Source organism: Bos mutus, chromosome 7 (genome assembly GCF_027580195.1).
Source record: "Bos mutus isolate GX-2022 chromosome 7, NWIPB_WYAK_1.1, whole genome shotgun sequence".
In the NCBI taxonomy this organism is placed as follows: domain Eukaryota; kingdom Metazoa; phylum Chordata; class Mammalia; order Artiodactyla; family Bovidae; genus Bos; species Bos mutus.
Window position 1 is genome coordinate 84,768,551 of NC_091623.1, and position 16,741 is coordinate 84,785,291.

General features: G+C 49.3%; 1 protein-coding gene across 1 annotated transcript in view; it reads right to left on the minus strand.

The window, feature by feature from the left end:
• The window catches only part of FSTL4 (follistatin like 4), a 435,848-nt gene that overhangs the window by 220,177 nt on the left and 198,930 nt on the right, over positions 1–16,741 (minus strand). Inside the window, exon 4 of the mRNA XM_005890418.2 lies at positions 13,822–14,070. Coding sequence (XP_005890480.2) covers positions 13,822–14,070 — 249 coding nt within the window. The remainder of the gene's footprint in view (positions 1–13,821; positions 14,071–16,741) is intronic.

Here is a 16,741-nt window from a genome sequence, read left to right on the forward strand (position 1 = left end):
GCCAGACTGGGCAGGGCTCACTGCACCATCTCTGTCCTTTTATAAAAATCAGCACACACACAGAAAGCTTAAGAAGAGCAAAGACCACAAAGGAAGAAATGTTTTTTAAAAAACACCATTTCTTTGCTGTGACAAGAGTGGCTAACAGCAAGGTTACTGTCAGCTCCATGTGTGAAAATGCCTCCCTCAGAACAGAACATGGACACAGGCACCATCTGCCTGTGAGTTTTATAAAACGATGGTGAGCAACAATCACCTAGTGCTTTACGGGTCCGAAGAGTTTCAAAGCTTGTTTCCTTTCGTTAATTATAAAAATCACTATAGGTATAAGAGACGGATGTGGCAGAGCAGTAGGTGCTAAGACAACATGTAACATTCACAATCAAAAAGTCAGAGAGATGTGAGTTTGGAGGGCAAACTCCATAGAGGTGAGCTCTCCTCCTCACCAGCTGAGTGGTCTTGGACAAGTCACTAAACCTCTCTGAGTCTCAGTTTCCTCATCTGCCAAGCAGGGACCATAACAGTCTTTATCTGGGAGGGCTGTGTGGGACTGGTGAGAAACAGTGATGAAGTAGCCAGGTTTGGGTGCAGCACGCAGCACGCACTGCTTGTGTTACCTGCCCTCCATTCTCATCCAAACCTCTGATCTCTTCAAAAGGATGAGATGCGTGAACTCATAATAATTTGCTGCAATTTTTGGAGATTGTAAATGTAGCCAACTGAGTCCCTGTGGAGCTGCAACCAAAGGAAGCCTGGCGGAGCCTTCAGCTGGAGTTCTTTCTTTCCCCAATCTTCTAGACAGGCACGTTCAAGGGTGCATCTTGCTTCCTGCCTACTGTTTCTCTAAACGAGTCCATGGGCTCCTGCCGGCATTTCTCACAGGAAAGAAACCACATTTCCCAGCAGTGGGCTCTGCCTTCCTTCTTAACAGATCCCTGTTCTCATTAGGTCTTCCTGATACCTACAACTGTTTGCCCTGAGAGCCATAAAACTCTTTAAAATGGAGAGTTTGTTGCTTTAAAACCATGAGCAGACGGACATAGAAAACAAACTTAACGGTTACCAAAGTAGGAGTTGGGGCTGGGGAGGGATATATTGGGAATATGGGATTAAAAGATGCACACTCCCATATATAAATAAACTACAAGGATTTTACTGTATACCATAAGGAACTATACTGAGCATCTTGTAATAACCTATAATGGGAAAGAATTTTAAAAAAGGATAACATAAACACATACAAAAAATATATATATATATATCTGAATCATGTTGATATATACCTGACACTAATACAATATTGCAAATCAACTACATTTCAGTAAAAACCAACCAGACAGAAAACACCATGAGCAGAGTGTTTACTGAGAGAAGCCTGGCACATAAACAAGACCTTCATGCTACTCCTGTCTGGCAAGGGGTGGGGGTGAGCAGGAACACAGGCAAAGGGGAGAAGGAGAGGCGGGAGAGGCGGGGAGGGGGAGAGAGGATGAGGTGTGGACAGAGGATCAGAGAGCTCAGCTGGGCACCCTGAGCAGGGCAGGCGGGGCTCCCAGAGGTGTCTTCTAGACTACAGGGACAGGCCTGTGGCTACACCTCAGCTGACCAAAGTGGGCGGGAGTGGGCTGAGGGACAGGCAGTGGGACACCGTCCCCTACGGAAGAGCAGGAAACAGACACGCCTGCCAGGCCACTGGATGAGCCCTTTCTTCCCGCTACAGAGAGACGCGCATCACTCACACCCCCTGCTTAAAACAAGTGAATGGAGTTCACCATATCTGGTGATTTTAATTACCTGCAAGCAAAGTGATTTTACTGCTTTCATTTAGGGGAGCTTCATGAAAGTACTAACAGTTTCACTCCGAATACCTTCATTAATGAGGGCTCGGAACCCATCAAAGCAGAAGCAAGCACAATGAGAAGCAGGGCAGATGGCAGGCTTGTGGGGACCAGGTGCCCAAGTCCGGGAGTCCCTGGGGAGCTCTGCCCTCAGCAGTTTCAAGAACACCCCATGTTCTGGACACTGCTCCTCCATGGCACCTGGCACAGGGCTGGGCACAAGTCTATCCACAATAGGAACATGGGCAGTTCCTGCGCCTCGGGACACTGTGGAGGACTGGGCCCCAGCTATCTGTAGCTCTGTCCCTTGGCTATCCCAGGCGGGGACTCAGCTCTACTCTAGAGAGCTAGCTCTCCTTAAGCATGCCTTTGAGGAGCCCACTCTGCTGGGGAAGGTTACCTCTCCCTGGGCTACCCCGTGACCACTCCACCCCCCAACTCCCCTGACTGGTTTCAGTTAATTTGGCACAGTGGTAAGTGGCACCTCCCTCTCTTTGGAGAAAAAAGATGGTTCAGACTGGTACCTTGCTTCCTGTCCAGAAAAGCAAGCAGAGAATCTGGGCACCCGCGTCAGCCATAGGAGCTGCAGGTGAGTCCGGGGGTTGGGTTGGGGTCGAGAACCAAGAACAGGCTTACTGGACTCATGGACCCACTGTCCTCCCAGCCTCCCAGTCCCCTTTAGCTCCTTATGTCATCAGGGAACAGAACCTGAGAGGGACTCCACGTGCCCAGAAGAGCCAGAGAGCCCTTGCCCTCAGCCTGTTAGTAAGCAGCAAACACTTTTAGGCAGGGACAGAGTCAACATATTTGAGTTGTGGCTGGTCTGACAGCTGCTGAGTTTGTCACACAGATAATTAGATAAACTGCTTGAGCACAGAGATTCAATATGCGGTGTCATTTAGCGGCTGCTACACGGGGGCCTTGATCTTAATTGAAGGCGCAATAGGGGAGAACCTTAAAGAAGTCCCAAATCAACTTCTCGCTCCAGTAATTAAACATCTGACTTCTGATCATCATCCAAAGCTCCTCAAGTGCTGGCTGTGGGCTCCACTAAGTGGTGCTAAGCACCCTGAACCAAGGGCCTCCCTTCTCTTCATGCAGGGTGTTTCTTGAGCAGCCTCCTACACAGAAGCTTGGGGGGCAGGACGCTCCATGTCACCCCCCACCCCACCTACTTCTGCCTTCCTCCTCCCTCATGTCCCCTCAACTCCTTATGTCATCAGGGAACAGAATCTGAGGAGGATTCCTCGTGAATCCACGCCTCTTCGGCTGGGACCCTGTGACTTGTGTTGAATGGAGGGCTTCCAGCTAGGCCTTCCCATCCTCTCACATGGGTCTCCCTCAGGAACTGTGTGAGCCCCATTTAACACATAATCATCAATCTGTGCATTCATCTATGAAATGAATGGAACATCTCAAAAAGCAAAGGATGGGAAGACAAATCATATTTCCCCACTCATAAGGACACCCAGGATAGCAAGATATGTACTCTAACTCTTGAGAATCCCTTGGACAGCCAGAAGATCAAATCAGTCAATCCTAAAGGAAATCAATCCTGACTATTCATTGGAAGTATTGATGGTGAAGTTTCAATACTTTGGCTACCTGATGTGAAGAACTGACTCATTGGAAAAGACCCTGATGCTGGGAAAGATTGAAGGCACAAGGAGAAGGATGAGATGGTTGGATGGCATCACTAATTCAATGGACATGAATCTGAGCAAACTCTGGGAGATAGTGAAGGGCAGAGAAGCCTGGAGTGCTGCAGTCCATGGGGTCGCAAAGAGTCAGACATGATTTAGCGACTGAACAACAACATGCCAGCTAACAAGAAGTTAGAACCAAGGGAGGACACTGCTCTTGCTAGAAGCTCTGATGGTAGCTTGTTCTTATGCAGGAAATCCCCTGGGCCCTGTAGGTTTATCTCAGTTAAAGGGTGAAGCTAGAAATACGTGATGATGAGCTCCTAGACAGGCCATCTTTTCCAGCCCATGGCACACCCCTCCCAGCTTCCTGGGTGGTGATGAAAGAGGAGGTCCCCTCAAGGCCATCCCTGGGTGGGGGTGCTGAAAACTAGAAAGAAAACATGGCATGGTGGCTGAGAGTTTGGGTTTTCAGTGCTGACAAGGCCCACTTGGAGGATGTGTCTCTTTACCTCTCGGATGTCTCTCACTTTCTGTGTTCTGCTCCAGCAGCCTTGGCCCCCTTTTGATCCCCAAATGTTCCAGGAGAGCATTCACATCAGGGTCTGTGCACTAGCTATTCCTTCTGCTGGGATGCTCTTTCCCTGGATATGCAAATACCTTGCCCCCTAACCTCCCAGCCTCCTCCAGGCCTTTGCTCAAAACTCACTTCTCATGTTAGATTCTGTAACTTCTTTCCTTATCTTCTTCTTCTCCATGGCACGTGTCACCACCTAAGACACCTTATCTCTTGCTTACTGTCCCCCTTACAAAACTGTATGCACCGCGAGGGCAGGAATCCTGTCTTGTCTGTGCATTGCTGTATTCTCAGTGCCCAGAGAAGACGTGACTCATAAGAAGTAAATGTTCTCTGAATGAATGGAAGGAAGAGTTCAAGCAGCAGAGCAATGTGGCCAGAGTTGCCTCTTGGCGGTGTCACTCTTAAAGCCACGTGGAAGATGGGTTTGAAGAAGTATCTGACCAGGAGCCAGGACAGGGGGCCTGGGAAGAGTCAGAAGGGCTGGGGCTGGCAGGACCAGGAAGAGTGACGATAGCACTGCGGGAGGAATGTAGTAAGACAAGGCCTGGAAAGCACTGCCTGGCCTTGGAATTTATAAGGGCAGAGTGATCTTGGTGGAGACAGGAGCCAGGTGCAGACCCTGGTGGGCAGAGTGTGGGGGGAGCTGAGGAAGTGGAGGCAGCTAGCACAGGCAAGGCTTTGGATGACTGGGAGAGAGGGAAAGGGAGAGGAGAAATGGTACCTGAGGGATGCCGGGATAAAGCCGGCTCTGCTTGGCTTTAGCATGAGAATGTGTGAGTCTGTCAATGGACACAGAGAAGTGGTTGGAATAAGGAGAGGGTGCTGAAAAGAACAGGGAACACTGTAGGGGCCTCAGAGACTGCAACTTGTTTCCACAAGTGAAATCAATGCAGTACGAGACTTTCTCAGCTCAATGAGTTATTAGTAATTTTTAATTACTGAAATGTAATTAATTCATCCAAAGTGTGGCAGTTCTGTGAAGCACACCACAAATGCTGATCTGATAGCAGCCTTGTACCCTTGCAGGGTGCTCACACTAGGACATTTTCTTGCATAAAATCTAGAGTAAATATCCAGAGAAGACACATGTTTAAGTTATGTTTCTTGATCATGGAAGCAGATACTATAAATGGGATGACTGGGACTCAAAGGCCATTGTACTGGGAGGCTATTGCTGATGCTTTGATGCCGGCAGAACCTATGGGGGAGGCTGCAAGGAGACGGTCCATGAAGACTTCCATTGGTCCTTGAAGTCTTGGGGATGTCTCTGGCTACAGAATGGCCACACAACGGCCCAGATAATAGGGGTGCTGCAGATGCGACTCCGACCTTTCTTTTAGCTGTTAGTTGAGATGGGAATACCAGACCACCTGATCTGCCTCTTGAGAAATTTGTATGCAGGTCAGGAAGAAACAGTTAGAACTGGACATGGAACAACAGACTGGTTCCAAATAGGAAAAGGAGTACATCAAGGCTGTATATTGTCACCCTCTTTATTTAACTTATATGCAGAGTACATCATGAGAAACGCTGGACTGGAAGAAACACAAGCTGGAATCAAGATTGCCGGGAGAAATAGCAATAACCTCAGATATGCAGATGACACCACCCTTATGGCAGAAAGTGAAGAGGAACTAAAAATCTTCTTGATGAAGGTGAAAGTGGAGAGTGAAAAAGTTGGCTTAAAGCTCAACATTCAGAAAACGAAGATCATGGCATCCAGTCCCATCACTTCATGGGAAATAGATGGGGAAACAGTGGAAATAGTGTTAGACTTTATTTTTCTGGGCTCCAAAATCACTGCAGATGGTGACTGCAGCCATGAAATTAAAAGACGCTTACTCCTCGGAAGGAAAGTTATGACCAACCTAGATGGCATATTGAAAAGCAGAGACATTAACTTGCCAACAAAGGTTCATCTAGTCAAGGCTATGGTTTTTCCTGTGGTCATGTATGGATGTGAGAGTTGGACTGTGAAGAAGGCTGAGCGCTAAAGAATTGATGCTTTTGAACTGTGGTGTTGGAGAAGACTCTTGAGAGTCCCTTGGACTGCAAGGAGATCCAACCAGTCCATTCTGAAGGAGATCAGCCCTGAGATTTCTTTGGAAGGAATGATGCTAAAGCTGAAACTCCAGTACTTTGGCCACCTCATGCGAAGAGTTGACTCATTGGAAAAGACTCTGATGCTGGGAGGGATTGGGGGCAGGAGGAGAAGGGGACAATAGAGGATGAGATGGCTGGATGGCATCACTGACTCGATGGACATGAGTCTGAGTGAACTCTGGGAGTTGGTGATGGACAGGGAGGCCTGGAGTGCTGCGATTCATAGGGTCGCAAAGAGTTGGACACGACTGAGCGACTGATCTGATCTGATCTGATCTGTGAAATCAGGCCTCCAGTCCTGACCCTGCTGGTGCTCTCAGGTCCTGCACAGCCTGGCCACCCAGCAGACATTCAATAATGTCTCTCTCTCTTCAATAAGCAGTGCTGGGAAAGTTGGAGAGCTGCATGTAAATCAATGAAGCTAGAGCACACCCTCACACCACACACAAAAATAAACTCAAAATGGCTTAAAGACTTAAAAATAAGACATGACACCATAAAACTTCTAGACGAGAACACAGGCAAAATGTTCTCTACCATAAATTGTATCAGTGTTTTTTTAGGTCAGTCTCCCAAGGCAATACAAATAAAAGACAAAATAAACAAATGGGACCTGGTCAAACATATAAGCTTTTGCACAGCAAAGGGAACCATAATCAAAGTGAAAAGACAACCTATGGAATGGGAGAAAATATTTGCAAATAATGCAACTAACAAGGGCTTAATTTCCAAAGTATATACACAGCTCCTACAATTCAATAACAAAACCCCCAAACAATCCAATTTAAAGATGGGCAGAGGACTTAAATAACCATTTCTCCAAAGAAGACATACAGATGGCCTATAGGCACATGAAAAGATGCTCATCATCGCTAATCAGTAGAGAAAGGCAAATCAAAACTACAATGAGGTAGCACCTCATACCAGTCAGAATGGTTGTCACTAAAAAGCTGATAAATTCTGGAGAGTGTGTGGAGAAAAGGGAACCCTTTTACACTATTGGTGGGAATGTAAATTGGTTCAGTCACTACAGAAAACAGTTTGGAGGTTCCTCAAAAAAATAAAATTAAACTGCCATATAATCTAGTAATCCACTCCTTGGTGTATACTCAGACTAAACTAAATTTTAAAAGATAAATCCATCCCTACATTCATAGCAGCACTATTCACAGTAGCCAAGACATGGAAACAACCTAAATGTCTATCAGGAGATAAACAGATAAATGTACATGCATCTATGTACATACATAGATACATATGATGGAATACTACTCAGTCATCAAAAAGAATGAAATAATGCCATTTGAGGGAGCATGGATGGACCTAGAGATTATTATACTAAGCAAAGTAAATCAGAAACAAAAAGACAAATGCCATATGATATCACTTACAAGTGGAATCTAAAATACTACACAAATGAGTATCTATGGAGCAAAAACAGGTCCACAAATATACAGGACAGATTTGTGGTTGCCAAAGGGGTGAGTGGGCTTCCCTGTTGGCTCAGGTGGTAAAGAATCCACCTGTAATGTGGGAGACCTGGGTTCAATCCCTGGGTTGGGAAGATCCCTTGGAGAAGGGAACGGCTACCCACTCCAGTATTCTGGTCTGGAGAAATCCATGGACTGTATAATCCATGGGGTTGCAAAGAGTTGGACACAACTGAGCGACTTTCACTTCACTTCAAAGAGGCGAGGGGTCGAGGAGGGAAGGATTAGGAGTTTGGGGTTAGCAGATGCAAACTATCACATATAGGATGGCTAAAGAGCAAGGTCCTACTGCATAGCACAGGGAACTATATTCAATATCCTGTGATAAACCATAATGGAAAAGAATATGAAAAAGAATACACACGTATAACTGAGTCATTGTGCTGTACACTCAACATTGTAAATCAACTATACTTCAATAAAATTAAAAACAAACCAACATCTTTGAGTGAGACAGCTTGGTGGAAAATGCCCACATTCCCCTGTGTGGAGCTCACAGGAAAGGCCAGGAAGGTACAGAGAGATTCCTTTGCCAGGCTGGGGAAGCAGCAGTGGCCTATGATAGAATGCAGGTGGGGCCGGGAGTGGAAGGGCAATTGGAAGAAACTGGAAACAGGAAGGGGGTGGGGAGAAAGTGGAGGCCAGTGCCAAGAGGCCAGAGCATGCTAAAGGAGGGCACACCCCAGAGGCTCTGATTTTCGTCTCTGGGCCTCTCTGGCAGCTGCTGAGTTTCCCACTCCTTCCTTAGGGGAGAGGAGGTGGCTGGTGCTCTGGTGCAGGGAGGGGCTGTGAGTTCAGGATAACTCAGCCGCCTTTCCTGCAGAAGCTCCCAGCTGGGCCCCTTACTAACCTGCACAGCCAGGAGGCCCAGCCCAGCAGAGGGGCCTTGCCCACTGACCATGGCACCTGAGTCCTCACTCCACAAAGTCTCCTGGGGGGAAAAGAAAAGGCAGTCTTGCCTACTGTGAACATGACTTGCTGGGACTGAATTAAAAAGAGCCCCAAAGTTGGGGGTGATGATGAAGGGTGGACTACAGCAGCAGAGCCCGAGGACTAGGGGCCTCGCTGGGGCTCTGGGTCCCCATGTGGGGAAATGGGAAGGTTGGACTATCTGACAGTCCACTTGAGTTCAAACTACCTAGGTTGGCACACAGGCCTATCTTTTCCCCCCTTGTCTCCATTCATCCATAGTCTCCCTCATCAACCCCAGCTCCCTGTCAGGACCCGCATTTTAATCACTTGCTCTGTCCTGAGAGTCTGCAGGTATTACTACTTCATGTCTGCACCCTGTGAAGCCCTTATTCACTCTTCAAGATTCATCTCAATTGTCTTTTCTCCAGCTCCCTCCCTAGACATTCCCCTTTTCACACTCAAGTGTACCAGTCCCTCCCTCATCTCAACTGGCAGTTCCCGAAAGCCTTTCATGCATTCCAGAACCTTCCTCTAGACCTGGAATCAGGAGTTTCTGGTTCTTCTCTTCCACCTCTGCAAGCTTATCAGGTGAACTTGGATGCCTCACTACATTTCTTTTCAAAAAGTAAGGCAGTTGGAAAAGTTTTAGAATTTTGATCATTTGGAGATCAAATTCTAGTCATTCATTAAATAAACATGGAGGACAAATGTCTTTCTTTCCCCTTGTTCACAGGACATTCACACCCTTGACTTCTAAGCCCATATCGAGTGTAATCACACGTGAGCAGGGCTCTTAGAGCCTCCTGCTTCCATCCCTTGACTGTGCCCCGATGTTTGCCATGATGTCACCATTATCCTGAGTGATGCTGATACTGCTTAGAGAAGAGCACGCATGACGATGTGCCTAGCCCTGCTCATTTTATGCTCACGACAGTCTATGAGGTAGGCATTATCATCACCCCGTCTTACAAACATAGTAAGTGAGACAGAGAGAGCTTCTGTGTCTTCTCCAGGGCAGTGTGGAACGGTCCCATGGCTGGCCTTAAGGTGATGCCTCCAGGCCTGTGCCACCTGCCCTCTCAGTGCGGGCCTCCCCATGATGCTTCCTCAGGCCCCAGCATTTCCCTGGTGTAGGGACCACTCCAGCAGAGTGAAACCAAATCCCTAGGATGTCTGCCCCTACCATAGCCCTGTGCCTGCTGCCCCCACACCTGGGGAAGCTGAGAGTCTGCCTGAGGCTGGGCCAACACAGCTGGGAATCAGAGTATCTCTCCCTGGCAGGGCAGAAGAGACTTGGAAGTGGGGAAATGCCCTGGAGGCATGGGACTCAATTTATATTCCTAAAGCTATAAGATGCTAAAGTAACAACAACGTCTAAATACCCCAAAGAAGAAAAGAAGTCTTTGGCAACAAGTTGTATCTGCTCTGCTAACTTGTAACAGAAGGTTGAGTTTTTATTCCTTCAGGAAAAAAAAAAAAAAAAAAAAAGGTTTGCTAGTGAGCCTATTGTATGTTTAACTTTCAAAATAAGAGGCAATTATTTCCTCTGATTTCAAGAGTCTGGGAATTCCCCTCTGAAGCACCAAGGCGCACTTGTGCACTTACAAATGCCATGCGGGATGAGGATGCTTAAGGGTCTGTTCAGAACTGAACCTCTAACAGGCTCCTTTCTTCCATAATTTCATGGTTTGTTTGGAAAACTGCCTAACTATGACATTGTATCATCTGAAATAATACAAGCCTGGCGTGCTGAGTGATGGCTGAGAGGCAAGCTCCTCTTCTCCAACACCATAGGAGATAAAGCGTGAACTCAGAGCTGAGTCAGGAAAATCATTTTAAAAGTGCCAACTAGTACACAATAAGGAATGCCATGTCACAAGATAACTTGAGACACAAACTCTAGAAGAAGTTAAAGGTACAGAGAAATCTACCCACTATCTTGGTGTTTTGGTGCGGAGGACAAATGTGACTAATTCTGCCCCAAGGAGAGAGACAGTATTCCATCTCCTTCATCCCCCTGACTTTTCGGATGTCAGGAGAGCTGGTATGGAAGCTGCCAATGGCCTCTGAGACAAGGCTGCAGAGTTCAATTTTGATTTTCTCACCAGTGAATGATCCCTAAATGATGTATCTCATTCTGTATTCACACAGTATTCCATTGCCATAGCAACTAGAATGTGTTACCACAAGTTTTCTTGTACGCGGTCTTTGAATGCAGCCGCTCCTTCCTTGCACAGCAGTAAGCACCCTGTGATCCCAGGTGGTACCCCCAAGAAGACACCCCCCCCCCAACAAGGGTGCAGGGAAGGGCTCTGGTGGCAGAGCGACTGCTCTGAACTGTGGTGGCCTGGCCTGGAAGCCCACATCCACTTTGCTCCACACACCCCCACCCCATAAGGACCATCCTAATATAGTGACTTCTGGGGGTAGAGAAAGCCCCAGAGAATGAACTTGTAATTTCTCTTTGTAAAGTCTGATGGGGAAAGAGAATGAAACATGAAGGATTTTAGAATTTTTGTTCGGACAGGTAGAAAGGCATTTTCAAGTTTCCTGAACCAATAACTCCCTGGACATTTGGGACAGAGACAAATTGTCATCCTTGGAGCTCAAGACAGCATTACACACTCTGCTGCCATCTTGGGGTGAGGACTGTAGGAAGCTGTCCTTTATACCCACCCTTCTTTCCCCCAAGAATCCCATCCTGCCTCCCTCTAGCACTCTGTCCATCCATTACCTCCTGCTCCCTGTGAAAGCCAGGGTTCTGGCAAAGATGAAGTTTCTCCCCAAAAGCACCCTCCTAGGGCTTGCCTTCCTCCATGGCCACTGGGACCCTGGGGTCGGTGAACTGCTTGCTGGGCATTCCCTATGGAAACACTAGGGGAGGAGAAGCTGGCTGGCCCTCCTGCCTCCTGGGACTGGAGCTGATGCTGAACCAGAGGCAGTGAAGGCTTCTCTGTGGGATTCAGAGCCAGGGGATGAGGTGTGTAGACAGGGGAACCCTAGCTGCAGGTGGACATCTCCAGGATAGCTTGACTCTCAGCACCTCCCACCTCCACTCTCCATCTACCAGCAAGCTGTCCAAGCCCAAGACCATCCAGGCAGGAGTCCTTGTTCCTGCTTCTGCATCTCCCTCACAGCTTGTGCGTCTCCCTGCTCCAGGCCTGAGGCCACCATGAATTAGATAAATGATGACAACAGGTGTCATTAATACCCGACATGTGTAATGTACCTGGCCCATGCTAAGTGGTTTCTGTGCTGCATCTTATTTACTTTTCTCCACAGAGCAGGTGGAAACTGCCAGCAGCCCGTTTTAACAGCTGGGCAAAAGGCCTAGAGAGGCGGAGTCACGCACTCAAGGTCACACAGCTGGCCTGCAAACTCAGGTCCCTCTGGAACCTTGCAGGTACCTCTCTCCATTGAAAAAGGGTCGTTTGGAGATCGGCGCTGCCACGGTGAGTGGGTGGGATTTCACAACATCAGTGAAAACCCCATTGAATCAGAAGGATTCAGTGGATAAATTCAATCAGTGTGAAGCAGAACCGAGACCTAATCTGCTCGCCCCTTCTCAACGCTCCCGTCACCCCTCATCACGGCAGGTTCTGTGGTGGTTAACTTTCCCTCGCGTGAAATGAGAAATGCTGTATGAATAACAGATGGTGAGGGAGGCCATGCACACTCTGATGTAGAAATATAAACCTTTAGAAAGGTGCAGTCTGGGGGAATACTGGAAACTGGAGAATGGAACGTCAGTCTATAACATGCAACATGACCAATAAAGCTGGAGCAAGGTGGACAAGTGTGTTAGTGCTCACGGCTGCTGAGGCACAGGCAGGCCTGGACTGGGCAGGGCTTCCAGGCCTCGGACATTTTTCTTGTGCTTGTTTTGGTTTGATTTCCACATTGGGCCTCATGATTTCTGAAGTGCCCCAGCATTCATGTCACAAGCACACCCATGAAAGGGTCCAAGACTCTTCCCATCACAGGATAAACTCAACAGTCCAGAGACCCATCTGCTCCAGGAACCCCTGCCAGGGCCCGTGGACGAGGAGGAAAAGCTACCTTCTCTAGGGTTACAGGAGGCCCATAGACTTGGGCTCCTGCATCGTGACTCCTCCTGCCACACGGACCTGATGCCTAGGAGAGTGAGGCCTGAGCTTGGCCCTTTCCTCCTGAAGGCCAGGCCCCCAGCTGTGGCCACACAGAAGTTCCTCTCTGTCAGTGTCACAGGCACTCAGTGGCAGCAGGGCTCCATCCCAGCTTTCTCCTCCCCTCCCGGCCCTGCCCCACAGCAGGTCTGGGACCTCATGCAGGCCCACGTGGGCCCCCCACCTCCAAGATCCCACAGCTCAGGCCAGAGGACCCGTTCCCACGTGCACACAAGCTGCTTCTGCTGTCTCACCTCACCTAGATTATACACGTGTGACCATTTGGGCTCAGCATCGCAAACACTTCTACAGCCTCTGACACGCACCATTCATCGCAGCCACACAGACACAGAAATTTGTGGCCTAACTCTCGTGTCTTGGAACATCTGTGAGCTATTGACACCTTCTTGGTGTCATCAAGGCCTTGAGCCACATGTTAGTAAGATGATATTCATGTACGAAGAGCCACAGGCCTTGCCCCTGAGGCTCTTACCCTCTGCCAGGAGCTGGCACTGCTCTTCTCACTCAAGGACAGGGCATGAACACTTTGGCCCCCTCCTCCATGGAGATGGTCTGACGTCCATGCAGGACCTTCCTTAACTTGCTCTGAGGTGCTCTAGACAGGCCAGACAACCACTCTAGGCCAGAGTTGGAGTGACTGCCATGCTGGGAACCTCTGTCCTGGGGTGGGGAGGGGCCCATCTGACTACTTTCTATGCACAGAGTGACCTTCTGATTCATGAGACATAGTCCAGAGGGGTCAGTGTGCTCCCTGCCACCACCTGGCAGGACCCACCCTGTGAGAGAGACCTGGGCAGTGTCTTTTAGCCTGGACGCTATGGACATGGGCTCTGCACCAGCCCAGACTTCCTGGGCCCTCCGGTTCTGCTCTCCCAGGCCCTTCCTCAAGGCAGGGGCCTCTGGAGGTGGACACAAATGCACATGCAGCACTGAAACACTGCTACTGCTTTTAAGGCTCCAATCTTCCTCTTTCTCTATTTTTAAAACACATTTAACCTGTAGACTCAGCACCCAGGTCATTTGCCAGAAAGGCATTAGAGGATCTATGATAAAACCCACAAGCACAAAGGCACAGAGCCATCTTCCTACCTTTAAGGAAGCAGTCCTTGTTGTGGACCATGACGATCTTCTTCCCCAGCAGGCAGGCAGCACGGTGGAGCTCACAGTGGTTTTCGTAAACCCTCCCGTCTGAGCCACACACAGGCACATAGCTGGGCCGGCAGGCCTCCAGGCATCGGCACTCGGGCTCCCCTGTCTTCCTGTTGAGCATACACCTGCTCCCGCGGCCGCACAACTTCTTCCCGCAGGAGGCTGGCAGCTCGTCGTGGCTGGAAAGTCCTGCGAGGCACACAAACACAGAGGGTCAGCCGCCAGCACTCGCGGGCATGGGCCACCTGCATGGCTCTCTCAGGCTGTATTGGCCAGAGTCTGTGAAGCCAAGGCATCGGGGCTCAGCTGCCCCATGGAGCCCCTGCCCCTCCAATGGGTGGTGGACAGGAGTGCTACAAGCAATGCCCTGTCATGTAGAGCCCAGGTTTTATGTCTGGCTCCCACCAAGCATCTCAGACACAACCGCTGCCCGTCCTGGGAGGGAGGAGTCAACAGAGGGCCATGCGGAGGTGGTAAGGTACCAATGGACCCTGCTGACTGAGAGGCGGAGGGCTTGCCAAGGGATGGGGGCTTGAGCCAAGGTTCCTGTAACCACCATGCAGCTAGCATTTGCCTGCCTTAGGGAGGAGACCTGGCATGAGCAGGGGTTTTGTGCAAGAATGGGGGTGGGAAGTAAGGGGTAGCAAGATGTGGGTCTGTCTTGCTAGATTCAGAGAGCCAAGTGGAACTTCAGTCTGATACGTTAGGCACTGGGGAGCCATGGTGGAGACTAGTAACAGTGGAGTAAGGAGAAAGTGGTTCTCTAAGTGTTTAGGAATGGGGGCAGCCAAGGCAGGGAGGTCAGAGGTTGACCATTTCCTCTGGAAAGAGTATGGTTCTCTAAGACACAGGAGCAGGGGTAGCACTGGCACTCCACTGCTCAGCCCTTCCCTGGAGGCTCAGAAGGTAAAGAATCTGCCTGCAATGTGGGAGACCTGGGTTCAACCCCTGGGTTGGGAAGATTCCCTGGAGGAGGGAACAGCTACCCACTCCAGTATTCTTGCCTGGAGAATTCCATGGACAGAAGAGCCTGGCGGGCTACAGTCCATGGGGTAGCAAAGAGTCGGACACGACTGAGTGACTAGCGATAACAACAGTCCTTCTGGCATAATAGCACAGCCTATGTCCATGGGCAGGAGGGCTGAGATCATGGAAACAGCAGCTGCCGTGCTGCTGTGTGTCTCCTGTACCCAACACACACCCATGATGATCTCAGGCAGTGGTGTCCCGAGCTCACACACCAGAGCAGTGGGGCAGAGTGGTTTCTTGCTGAAAAGGCTCACTTACGTGGACGCTTAAGCAAGCATCCATCACCTACGGGACATTCCTCAGGAGCCCAGAAAACTGGATTATGGCCACGTGGCATTAATGGCAACGGATAGGAAACTGAGAATTATAAAAGGATATCAAAACACAAATAATTGAAACATATATACAGATTTTACAGCCACAGAAGTCTTTGCTTTTAAGTTTTAATTAAATTTTCTTCAAAATATTGGCAAGACAGAATGGCCCTGACAGTCAAGACTGAACTTTCAGCCTCAACTCCTACTCTATGGGATTAAAATGCCTAAGGAAAAAAAAGCAAAACTTGTTTTTGGTTAAGTCTGCTTTTCATCATTATAGATTTGAAAGGAAAAAAATCAGTTATCAGTAGATTAACTGCTTGATTCAATAACTCATTTAAATTCTTCCAGCCTTGGCAAGCTAAGAAATATTGACTTTTTCTTGAATCATAATAAGCTAGAAGGTCAAAATATCTCTTAGCAGTATAAAAATACAGATCCTAAGTGGGCGTGTGAATCTCCTTTATCCACTTTGCTAATTGTTGGCGTGTCACTGCAAAGACTCAGGGGCATTCATGGGCCCCTGCTCGCCCTGCTGGCAAGGCTGATGGGCAGAGGAAGCCGGGGTGCTGGCTCGACAGTGGGAGGCTCTGGGCTGGAGGCCCCCCACCCACAGTGTCTATGGCTGCTTTGCCACGGAGCGTGTTTGATTAGCAAAATTCTCCTGGGTTACCCGGGGAAGTGCTGGCGGCTACTAGAAGAAACTAACAGGCTCTGAAAATATCAGCCTTTGTTTCTTTCCAAGACAATGCTGCCTTTGTATCACTATTTTCATCAATTTTCCTATGTGATGTGAAGGACACCCACTAGTGGCTCCATTTAAGACACTGAGCCCAGCTTTCTGAGCCTCTGGTCTCACAGTGCCTGCTTTGGGGGCTTTGCCCTGGCTGGGCTGCCCATGGAGACAGGCTATGCCCTCTCTCTGGGTACCTCAGCCTCAGTGTACCCCTGGGGCCCATTTCGGCTGCCCCTGCCAGTCGGAGTGCCCCTCTCTGAATCCTCTGAGCCCAGGAGGGCCTGCCTGATTCTCTGGCCTCAGAAGATGCCCAGGGTACAGAGCCTTTATCTTCTTGCCCTTGCCCCCATCATTGACTCAGGATTTGTGAAACACAATAGTTTTCAAAGCTGTCCTCCCTAACTCTGTTTAACCCCCAGGCTAGAGGCTGGGCTGGGAGGGTAGAGGGGGACCATATGCAGCGATCTGCTCAGGGGTGTATCTCTCTTGCTTTCTCCAAGAGGGGAGCTGGAGGGATGACAGTACGAAGGGGAAGCCACTGTGTGTAGAGATGGGCCTTTGCTGGGGTACAGGGGGCTGGAACCAGGAGGGCAGAGCAGGAAGGCCCTTCAGAGACCACCTAGTCCAGTGCAAACATCAAAGGAAGAGCCAGTTTGCATGGGCAGGCACGGGGAGGGTCCCCTCTACCTGACCCTGGCCCTCTGAGACGCCCACAGCCCAGGCTGCAGCCAGCGCCTCTGAGGAGCAAGCAGCACTGCACTGCCCAGGTCTGATCATC